This window comes from Fukomys damarensis, unplaced genomic scaffold, assembly GCF_012274545.1.
Source record: "Fukomys damarensis isolate Sample0158 unplaced genomic scaffold, DMR_v1.0_HiC HiC_scaffold_22, whole genome shotgun sequence".
Lineage (NCBI taxonomy): Eukaryota > Metazoa > Chordata > Mammalia > Rodentia > Bathyergidae > Fukomys > Fukomys damarensis.
Window position 1 is genome coordinate 747,711 of NW_022900934.1, and position 11,296 is coordinate 759,006.

The 11,296-nt window shown below is 55.6% G+C and overlaps 2 protein-coding genes across 2 annotated transcripts in view; both read left to right on the forward strand.

The window, feature by feature from the left end:
• Eef1a2 (eukaryotic translation elongation factor 1 alpha 2) overlaps positions 1 to 147 on the forward strand; it is a 7,619-nt gene extending 7,472 nt beyond the window's left edge. Inside the window, exon 8 of the mRNA XM_010638289.3 lies at positions 42 to 147. Within this exon, the coding sequence (XP_010636591.1) occupies positions 42 to 147 (106 nt within the window). The remainder of the gene's footprint in view (positions 1 to 41) is intronic.
• Positions 148 to 565: 418 nt separating this feature from the next.
• Positions 566 to 11,296, forward strand: part of Kcnq2 (potassium voltage-gated channel subfamily Q member 2) — a 59,487-nt gene continuing 48,756 nt past the window's right edge. Inside the window, exon 1 of the mRNA XM_010638281.1 lies at positions 566 to 694. Coding sequence (XP_010636583.1) covers positions 566 to 694 — 129 coding nt within the window. The remainder of the gene's footprint in view (positions 695 to 11,296) is intronic.

An 11,296-nucleotide genomic window follows, 5' to 3' on the forward strand; every position in this document is an offset into this window, starting at 1 on the left:
CCCCCCCGCCAGGCACATGTCTGCACCTCCGCTTGTAAGAGGCTCTACGTCAGCGACTGGATGCTCGCCATCAAGGTCCAGTGGAAGTTCTTCAAGAGGAAAAGCGCCCCCGCCCCAGGCTTCCGCGCCCGCGTCCGTCCCGCTTAGTGCCCGTTTTACCAATAAACTGAGCGACCCCAGAGCCGTGTGCGCCTGCTGCTGGGCCTGTGCTCCTTCGCTCGAGTCCTGTCCCCGTCCTGTCGTCCTGCCAGGCTGTCCTGAGCCGCGCAGGGTGCAGGTCAAGTCACAGAAGAGGTGCTGAGTGGCCTGGGGGCTCTGAGGAGGCCGGGCTCCTCCCCAAGGATGTTGCACACACACACACACACACACCCCTTCACCCAGGTTCCCGGCTCCCTCTCTAGAAGCCTGTTCTGCTCCTGCAACCTGCACCACCCCTGGGCCAGGTCTTCAGCACTGAGGTGCCGGAATGCCTGTCCCAGAAGCAGGGAGACCAGTGACTTTTGTCAGTGGGGCTGAGTGTTCTGGGTCCTCACTGGGGGGGTCCCTGATAGGTCTGGGCCAGGATATGCCTGACCTTGGTCAGCAGGACAGGGAGATAGCAGGTCTGCTCTTTGTCCGCACATCCCTATCCAGGAGGAAGCTGCCTGCTGCCCACGCCTTCTTCCTGCAGACAGAGGCTGGTGGGGGTGAGCGGGTACCCTGCTAGGCTCCCGGTGCCAGGGCCTCTGTGTGGTCCCCGGTTTTCTGGCCTGCAGCAGAGTGGACTGTGGGCTTCTCTTCAGGGTGGGCAGCAGGTTGCTCACGAGGTCCCAGTGTGTCAGTCCCCCAGATAACAAATGACCTCTGGCTTCTGGAGGCCAGCTCAAACTAAGCACCCCTGAGCTGCAGTCAAGCTGTAACAGGGCTGCACACACTCCTGTTCCTGGTCATTTCCAGCTTCTGTGGCCACTGGCATTCCCTGTCTTTGTGATCGGACGGCTTCCTCTTCCGTGGGTCTCACATCTCCCCTTATAGGGCACGTGCACCACACTTAGGACCTGCCTGGATAAGCAGGTGAACCTCTTATCCAAAATCCCTTACTTGACTCACATCCAGAAGATTCCTTCTTGCACACAAAGCAGATCACAGATTCTAGGTGTTGGATTCCCAACTGCTTGGGCATATTCAGCCTCCTATGGTGGCTGAGAATGACCACAATGCAGCCCGGCAGAGAGGCTGTTTTGCCAGCAAGCGAGGGATATCCAGGAGAACCCTCAGAGGGGCTGCTGGCATCACTACCCAGTCCCAGACACTTGAAGGCAGAATCAGAAGGAGAGACCTGTGTCACCATGCAGCCATGAGATTTGGGAATCCGACTCCTCAAGGCTGTGCTGGTTGCACATAGATCCACAGGGTGTGTTTGTGCTGAGGGAATGTCACAGGGCTCCAAGGAACCCTAAACCCAACCCTAACCCTAACTTTAACCCTAATCTAGATAAAGATACAGGATCCCCTGTCAAATGTGAACTGATGAAATACCAAATAATTTTTTAGTATAAAAAATTTGGGACAGGGCCTGGGGATTTAGCTCAGTGGTTCCTGCCTTGTAAGTGCAAGGTCCTGAGTTCAATCCCTGGGCTACACAGTGAGTTCAAGACAAGCCTGAACTACATAGCAAGACCCTGTCTCAAAAAAATCAAAAACTGGGCTGAGGACTTAGCTTAGTGGCAATATTCCTGCCTTGTAAGTGCAAGGTCCTGAGTTCAATCCCTGGTAAAAAAAAAAAAAAAAAAGGGACAAATTTACAATAAAATATATTCATTGTTCACCTGAAATTCTGATCTGGCTGAGCATCCTGTATTTTATCAGGTGTTGCTACACAAGGACATCAGGTGTTTCCGATGGACCCTGTCCTGTCCTGGTCCTTCACGGACCACTGTTGTTGACAGCACCAAGTGTGATGCTGTCGAGCTTGTCAGCCCCAGGAAGTTGTCCTTGCACACTTGGCCCAGGTAGGCTTGGGGTCAGGCTGAAGAACTTTTTCAGCCTGAGACAGGGCAGGGGTGAGACCCCGCCCTTGCTAAAGTTGAAGGAAGCCCCCATGTGCATACCAGGTGGGGCTGTGAGGTCTCCTCACCTTCCTGTTGCAAACTCTGGAATCTCCAGGGACACTGGTCACTCAGATGCTGCTGCAGGTGTCAGTCAGCCCGTTGCCCGGTTCTGCCCACTGTGCTGGCCTGCGGTTTGTGTTGAGGCCACACTGTCTCCCACAAGATGGGTGTGCTCTGGGGGGGCACAGCCCCGGGAATTCCCAGGATGCCTGAAGACGAGGTGAGGGCACTCCTGTCCCCACTGGGTGCTTGGTGGGAGAGCATTGTGGCTGAGGTGGCCTGAAGGGTGGGGTCTCTGGAGAGACCTCTGAGCCCTGTGCCCCCTTCTGGAGAGGTGTGATGAAGCCAGGGCCAGTAAGGTTCAAGTTCTGAGTCTGTTCCCTGGTGACTCAGCTTGCTGCAGCCCCCGTGCCTATCTCAGGGTGGGTCCCCAGGAAAGGGCAGTGACCAGGCCTGAGATCCCAGCTTGACAGTGAGGTGGGGTGAGGGGACTACACTCATGGTCACCTCTGAGGGAGGCAGAACTTTACCACTGAGCTCTGAGGGGGACCACCCTTGTGTCCAGCTTGCACAGCTCTGGGAGGGTAAAGGCTTGGGGCTGGGGTGCAACACTGGGGGGAGTTCCAAACTCAGGGTGGGCACTGACTGTGTCAGATCTGGGAGACCCAGGGTTGAGATGTGGCCATCTGTTGGGGGATGCAGAGCACTGGCCTGAAGTGGCCACACTGTGATCATTGTCCAGTGCGGAGGTGAGAACATGGGACACCCCTTGGGCCCAGTGGGGTGGGACAGGCCTTTCCTCAGTGCAAGTGTGGGGGTACGTGAGTCTCCCACGGAGACTCAGTGGGAGCAAACTCAGGACTGGCCTCTGGACAAGGTGGTGGCAGGGTGAGGGCAGCTAACCACAGCTGGACAGTGCCCCACAACCTGGCACAGGCGGAACTGCAGTGTCAGGGTGAGGGCAGTTGGGCTGCCATTTGGCCTAGGAGGATCCCAGACCCAGGGAGGTGGCCGTGCAGTCCGAGGCGGTGGGGACTCCAGTGACAGCCTGGCGTCAGGGCATAGGGTGGGATTTGAGGGTGGGGGAGCACCCTATGCTGGATGAGTGAATAATTTGAAGCAGGCTCCACCAAGACACCAACTGGCAGCTTCAGTCAGCACTTTGGAAACCTCTGACATGCTCAGGGAGAGCAAGAACAGACTAAGAAGGCTTACTGAGTTGGCCCAACCCAGTCTGTCTCCTGCCCTGGCTCCCAGGGCTCCTGATACCTCCCAGCACTAAGGCAGGAGGGAACTTCCAAACCTTCCCCAGACTCCTCAGGAGTGGCGGCTGGAGGGCTGGGAGCCCTGCGTGGCTGTGCTGTGTCTGAACGATGGCTTCTGGGTTCCCTCCAAGGGGCTGAGCCTCATGGCAGATGATGATCCAGCACCAGAAATAACTATCCTTGAGGGTATCCCCCTTAGTATGTCTAGGGTGGGACTGTGGGTGTGCAGGATTAGTGTGCACGGTATAGGCTTGTGTGCCTGTGAGGCGTGGTTGTGTGGGGCTCTGAAGAACCTGGCAGGGTGTCCCAGAGCACTTGGAAGTCAGAACAGTACACGTGTGCACACGTGTGTGCATGAAGATGTGTTTATTGCAACATGCTCATGTGTACCTGTGCTGCCGGCTGGCTGCCTAGAGTCAGGATTGAGTCACCTGGGAGGTGACCACTGGGACAGGGAGAAGCCAGCGGGGTGGAGGGACAGCACTGGCTGGACCTGAGGGAAAGCCCCTCCTGTGAGACAGCAGCCAGGAGCCATGAGTGGTCTCCGAGGGCCTGAGGGGCTGGCTCGCTTCTGGCTGCATTTGCACCTCTCGTGTCTCACTTCAGGGAGGTGGCAGAGCGGGCCTTTGGGGGACGAGGCTGGAGGAGTTCAGGGGTGGGTGCTGCCAGGTAGAGATCAGCTGCATCAAACCAGGGTCCAGGCTTGAAAGGTGGGATCCCAAGGCAGGGACAGGAGGCATGAAGACCCGGGAGTGGTGGTGGAGCCCTGCTTGTCCCTTGTGCACCCCCAAGGCAGGTGAGGAGGGTAGGGGAAAACGAGAGCCTCTGTCCCGGCTGGAGCTGAGGAGTGGCCCCTCCTCCTCCTGGTGCTGTTCACCAGACTGGTGATGCCACAGCACCAAGGACGTGGTGGGCAGCAGGTCCTGAGGGTGTCTGTGTCTCATGGAAGGGAGGCAGCAGAGCTCGAAGGATGGGCCTGGAGGGCTTGGTGGGGCAGCAGCGTGGTAAACCCCCTCCGTGAAGATGGGCACGAAGCCCTTGCCAGTTGTGGAGGACAATGAGGCTCGGGGCGGAAAGAGAGCCTTGTGTCTGGAGGCTCTGTGGAGGGGCACTGTGGGCCTGAGGGCTGCGGGTCTCCAGGGCTCACCTGTCTGGAAGGGGTGGGTGGGCTGGGTGGCCACTGCTGAACTGTGCAGGGAGTGGCCACACAACACAGGGAGGTGGCGGGGACAGGAGCAGTGGCCCTCATGTCATGGTGGGGTTGTAACATTTCCCAGCCCATCCCGTAGTCTGAGTAAACCTTGTACCCTAGGGGTTGGGGAGGCATGGAACGTGTGCTTCCCAAATCTTTGGGGCTTGGCCTTGGGTTTCAGTGGTCCTTCCCTGCAGGCTGCGTCCGTATCCAGCTGGCACTTAGCCTGTCTTTGGCACCTGCTCCCCTCCTCTCGGGCTCCGTGTGTCTCCTGTGCCCATGCTCTGCATCTGGAAGTCTAGGACAGCAGTGTGTGGAGGAGATGCTCTGGTACCAGCTGGAGTTGACTGGGTTATTTTTACCTTCACACTTATATAATGCCTCTTCCTGCAAGGCACTGTTCTAACTGCTTCCCAAACCTTACCTCATCCACTGTCACAGCAATCCTGTGAACTACTCACTGCCTTTACCCCCATTTTACCGGTAAAAAAACAGGTACGAAGAGATTCAGCCATCAGCCCAAAATCATGCATGCAGATTAAGCTCACGGTTAAACACAAGCAGTGCCGTTCTGCTGTGAATGCAGCATTTCCGCTCAACTCAGAGACTCACGGCAGAGGTCCTGTGGTCACCTTGTGGAACTCTGATGCCAGGCCCATCCTGACACCTGCTGGGGAGGCCGTTGTGCAGGTGCTGCCTGTGCACAGCCTCTCCCAGGGCTCTTGCCTTTCTTCTCTCTGCCTGTCTCTTGTCTCCTTTTCCATGGAAATTCCCATCCCTTGGCTTGGGTCTTCTCAAAATCCATTTTTTATGCTAAGATAGGAGTGAGTCACACACCACAAACATTTGCATTTTAATAAAGGGAATTATTAATTTAAATTTCTTAACTCTGGCACTACTGATATCTGGGCTGGATAATTCTCTTGGAGGGGCATCAAATGTCTCCAGACATTGCCAGATGTTCTCTTGGGGAAACCGCTGCTTGTGAGAGTGGCTGACCTAAATGGCTGTCATCTCTGTGAGGGGACAGCAGGAAGCGGGGTCAGAGCCAGCGTCTGGGGTTGGAGCCAGCCTGTCTGAGCCGCAGGGACGAACACACTACTCTAACCTTTACTCACGGGCAGGTTTGTAAAAAATCCTTCTGAGAAACCAAGGAAGAGGGCTGAGCAGAGGTCAGGAACTCGGATCCCACGCCTACGCACCCTCTGGCCGCGTCTGCTGTGCCTTGGAGCTGGTGCTGTCTTGGAACGTTTGGCTGTTTTGCCGGCTGTCTCCAGAGTGGGGAGCTATGACTCTCTCAGTTCTCAGAGAAGGCCTGTGAGGCTGTCTTGGTCAACTTGGCCAGCTATGATGGAGCGCGCTTAGAACAGAGAATTGAAAAAGCAGAAATTGTTTCTCAGAGTTGCGGAGGCAGAAGTCCAAGAGGGAGATGCTGCCAGGTCCACCATCTGATGAGGGCCCAGCTCCAGGCTAGCACACCCTTTTAGTGGCCTTGTGTCAGAGGGCAAAGAGAGGGAGCCCAAGCCCTGCAATTTTTGGTGCAGGGCACAGACCCAGCATGGGGCTCCACCCTCATGACCTGCTCATCCCCAAAGGCCCTGCTTCTTGCATTGTCACTTTGGGTTAGGACTACAGCACATGAGTCTGGGGACACAAACACAGTGCAGCACAGTTCGAGTGGTCACCTGGTCTGCTCCAGGTCACACAGCTTGGGGTGCACCAGAGTCTGTGCTGGGGCCACCGTCCTTCGGCTGCAGGAGGTGAGCTTGGTGGTACTGGGTGGGCTGGGTGAAGCTCCTGTGGTTGAGCCACTGGTAACAGCAAGGGCTCTAGCACCTGTCCAGCCAGTGTGTCCTTGATCTGCTGCTTGGGGAACCCAGCCATTCTGCATCATCCCCGTGGTGTGACATTTGGTGGCCTTATTGGGGCAAAGAGCTAGGTGGGGGCAGGAACTCTGACAGCCTGTGGGCCCTGCTGCCTCCCGCTGGATGCTCTGTCCAAAGCCTGCTGGACAGCGAGGCACTCAAGCGAGCTTGGGCCAGCAGCCAGGGTGCAGATGCTGACAGCCTGTACGTGGGCCAGAGCCGGCCTCCGTGCACTGAGCTCCACTGCCTGGTCCCAGGGTCCACCCCACTGCGCCAAGCCACACAAACCTAGGTCTGTCATCCAGCGCATGACTGGCTGAAGACTGAGGATAACCTCAGCCCTCCGTTAAAATGACAGCTCATTCACTGCCGAACCTTGACAAGTCCCTTCAGTGGGTTGGGCTGCAGACTGAGGGATGACCTGGGCCCCTTACCAAGCTCACCATAGAGGGAGGTGAGCAACTGAAGAAGTGAAAGACAGTCTCAGATGAAAGGGTTTCAGAGCTGCTAGGGAGAAAGGTGGGACCAGGGAGGTCTTGCTTCAGCACAGACCCACAGGCAGGACCTCCCTGAGAATAGGCAGTGCACCTTGTGACTAGGAGAGACAATAATGTTCTGCACAGAGGGAAGAGTCTGTGCAAAGGCACTGGGATGAGGGTGTGCTGGGCACCAGCCTGAGGGCAGAGGTGAGTGTGACCCCAGAGCAAGCAGTAGGGTTGGATCTTACAGGCAAGTGTGCCATGGCTTGGTGCTGGGTAGCATCGGGGTGCCATGGGAGTGTGGGTACAGAGGACTCAGTGCAAGACCCAGTCACAGATCACATTCACCAGGTCACAGGTAGGGCTTTGTGCGCCTCACACTTTATCTGCGACAGAACAGGGATAACAGAGAGGTGTGGGAGGGAGTACACGGGTGCCTCGCTTGAAACTGGGCCAGAAAGGACAGAGACGGGCTTTAAGGACACAGCTGTCACAGACACTCAGGGCCAGGGAGTTCCTGCCAGGGACTGGAAGCTGTAGCTTGAATCCTACCTGCTCTAGACATTTCACAGCCACTTTCACTCCCTACCTTGTCGCTGGCTATCTCTGGAGACAGGGACCCTTACAGTCAAGACATCGGTTGCTGAGAAATACAAATCTATTCCCTCATACCATTAAGCTGTTTTGTCAGAGGTTTGGGGAGCTTGTTGAGAGCTCTGGTCCTTTTCAAACAACTATAAATTACATTTCTATTGACTTTAGTCCATAGGCACTAATGTAAGATGTTTAAAAAAATCAATCGCCTTCATGTCTTTTTTAAAAAATTTAAATTGAGTCTCCCCACCTTCAAACACTTTAATTCCATTTATACATTTTCTCATATTGTTTTCCTTTTCCCTTGTTCCCCTTTCCCTATCCTTCTCACTGTCCCTACACCTTTGGTCCTTTTCTTCCTATCTTTCCCTCACTGTCCTGCTCCCTACAAGCTAGATAGGAAAGCCCCTCCTCCTCCTAAGAATGGAAAATTCCCACGGCAGAGGGAGCTGGGGCTTTTGGCTAGGCAGGAACTTCCTGTGGTCCAAATTACAGGATTATCCCTTGTTCCCCTTTCCCTATCCTTCTCACTGTCCCTACACCTTTGGTCCTTTTCTTCCTATCTTTCCCTCACTGTCCTGCTCCCTACAAGCTAGATAGGAAAGCCCCTCCTCCTCCTAAGAATGGAAAATTCCCACGGCAGAGGGAGCTGGGGCTTTTGGCTAGGCAGGAACTTCCTGTGGTCCAAATTACAGGATTAAAACAACAGCTCCGACCTAGGTTGAGTGATTGAGAACCTGTCTCTTCTCATTTCCCCAGATTAAGTCTTGCTTCTCGGCTGGTGGAGCACTCCCTTCTGGGTTCTGCTGGCTCATCCGTCTTCCCGAGGGTTATGTGACTGGGCGTGAGGTCTCCTTTCTCCCAAGAGAAGACGGGGTGGTGAGTGAAGTGAAATGGAAAACTACTTTTCAGTGTCCATGTGCGCTGCTGTATGGGGAGGTCGGTGGCTCACAGAGCTCAGGATGGCCAAATATGTGAACACGAATGTCCTCCGTGTGTCCAAAGAGCATAAGACCCAGGGCTACATGGCAGGAGCTGCTTCCTCCTGTGCTAAACACCTTCTGCACTGTGCCTCTCCATGGTGCAGCTGGTGGCCCCACCTGGACAGCCCAGGAGGCTGGGTCTCATCTCCCCCTTGCTTCCCCTAAGTTCTGAGTCCTGGCCTTCTCAGTGGCCATTACAGGAAGCAGCCCTGCTCCCTGAACCAAACATTAAAGGAATGTTGCTGCACAGATTCTCTACTGAGGACCTCTCCAGAGGGCTTCGATTTGGCCTTCTCCCCGAGTAGCCACAATGGCCCGTTTGTCCCAGGCTCAAGGAAACAGTGGGCAAGACAGGCACAAGTAGCTATGGGGAGCTATGCAGGGAGGCCGGTGGCCAAGGCCCATTGTGGTGCATGTTTGTGACAAGGAAGGAACACACAGAGTGCTCCGGGGCCGGTGGGCTCGTGGGAACTCCGAGCTGGCCTTTGAGATGGCAGCAGCCCACCAGCTAGTGCTCCACATTCTCTGCTTAGTGCAGCCAGGCCATGTGGGAACAGGAGGAGCTGGAGAGGGTGCCTGCTGGAGGGGAGGGCTGCAGAGTGGCTGGGCTTGCAGGCCTAGGGGGTGCGGACAGTGCTGGGTGCTGAAAGGACAGCGCCTGGTTTGGAGCCAGGCAGAGCGTTCCCCAGCTGGAGCCCGGCATCCTGTGCATCTGAATTTTTCCACTCTTCCTCTGGAATCCTGTCGATGCAGTCTTGGCAAAGATGGCTTGAGCCTGAAAGCTTTTCCCATCTATTTTTAAATGAAATGGAATTCCTGTTGCTTGCATGAGTCTTGCCCTAACTGGATGTTTTCATGACCCACTTCTCTGGGATTTCAGGGCAGGGGTACGGTGGTAACCAAGATGAGGCCCACAGGTGTGCAAGACATGACACTAAGGACATAAATGATTAATGGCCAGGTTGTTGAAGGACACCCTAAATGCGGAAGCAGAGACTCGCTCTTGATGTGGGACTCGCTTTCTGCAGCCTTCTGAGATGCAGTGGAGCTGCCGGTGCAGACGCCATTGGGAGAGGAGGGATCAGGGCACAGCTACAGATTCACTGCTCCCCCCACTGGCCCCACTCCAACCTTTGCTGCCCTGGAGAGACTGGCAGCTATGGATGGCTCCCCACAGCCTCAGAGATAGGCCCCACTTTTTTCTAAAAGACAAGAGGGGTAGATTTATGTCTCCTACTGTCCTGGAACCCCAGACGGCAAAACTTCCTCCCCTCAGTGCCTGTGCTTCTGCTAAAATGACACTGCAATTGCCTTTCCTCATCCTCGGAGAGCCGACCCTACCTATGGTTCCCACTTTGCTGACTTCTGAGATGAGATGGCTCAAGCATGGGGTTTCTTCTTGATAGGATGAGGGGTCCAAGCCTTCCAAAGTTTGCAGTTTTTGTTTTTTTTTTTTGGTACCGGGGATTGAACTCAGGACCTTACACCTGAGAGGCAGGCACAGCTCCACTGAGCTAAATCCCTGGCTCCAGTTTGTCCATTTGATCACAGTTGCTTTGCTCCTTTGCAGAATGAGAATGAGGGCAAAAGGTGACCCCAAGGTGGTCAGCAAGGCCAGCCAGCCTGTGCAGGGAGATGGTACAGCATCTTCTTCCTCTGTCCCTGGGTTGGCACCTCTCCCCTTAGCCCACCTGGGAGGGCATGGCGGCTCAGAAGGGGGCAAGCTCACTTACTCCTGGTGACCATGACTGGTGTGTGGGCATGGAGGAGGGTAGGTGGAGAGTCGGAGTGTGCCCCAAATGTCCTGCTTATGTGTGGCAGGAGCACATACCTGTGGACGCTATAATTTAGCTCTGACATTCTAAAGAATGGATAAATTAGCACTGTGCCCACTGGCCCTTATGTGTTCTGCCCAATTAACCCCCGAAAAAGAAACCCTCAAGCTCGAAACAGGTTCTATTGCCATGAGCTTTGGGAACTAAAGAGCAAACACAGCAGAGGGCTGCTCTGGCATTGGGGTTAGTGCTGTTTACAGTTAGGACAGTACCTGCTACTCCCGAGGTCTTTTCCTTCAGCGGAACATGTCATGCAGGGTGACGGTGCTGGGTGATGGTGGAAAGCAGCTGGACAGGATCAGCTGATGTGGGGCTGCAGAAGGTGGCAGTGGGAGGGTGAGGAGCTGGGGTCCAAAGGCCTGAGAGTCGGGTTCTTTAGCTTCCTAGAAGCAGGTTCTGGAGGGTCCCTCTCTGGGAACACCCTCATCCCTGAAGAGGGTGGCACAGCTGCCTACCTCTCCCCTGGGGGACACTCTCCACTGTGTCCAGGGCCTGCCCTCTTGTCCAGGATGGTGACACCAGTGTCCCTGCTGGCTTCTGTTTTGCTTCAGCTGTGTTGTGCTGCAGGCTCCTACTGGATCTGTGGAGCAGAGTCCAGGCCGCCCTGGGACTTCTGGGCTCACCACTGACTGACCACATCCCTCCTCTGCCCCTGGGAATGCCCCTTTCCCCCGGAGGGCCTCCCTTCAGGACCTTTCTCTGGGCATTTGCCCCAGCTACTTCTTAGGAAGCTTCCCCAGGTCCTCCACGCACACTCAAAGGAGGGCTGGGGTCCAAATGCCGGGTTCACTCTGATACCAGGTGTAGAAGATCCCCTAGGGCTGAACCTTACCCAGACCTCGGCCTGACCCAGTGCTGTCCTCTCGCAGGTGTCTTTTCTGGGTCCAGCCAACGGGAGTCCAATCCCGTCAGGCTCTGGCACCCTCGAGCCTGTCGGGCGCCTGCTTGCATGTCTTGCCTGTGTCAGAGAGGACAATCGTGCCCTCAGGAAGG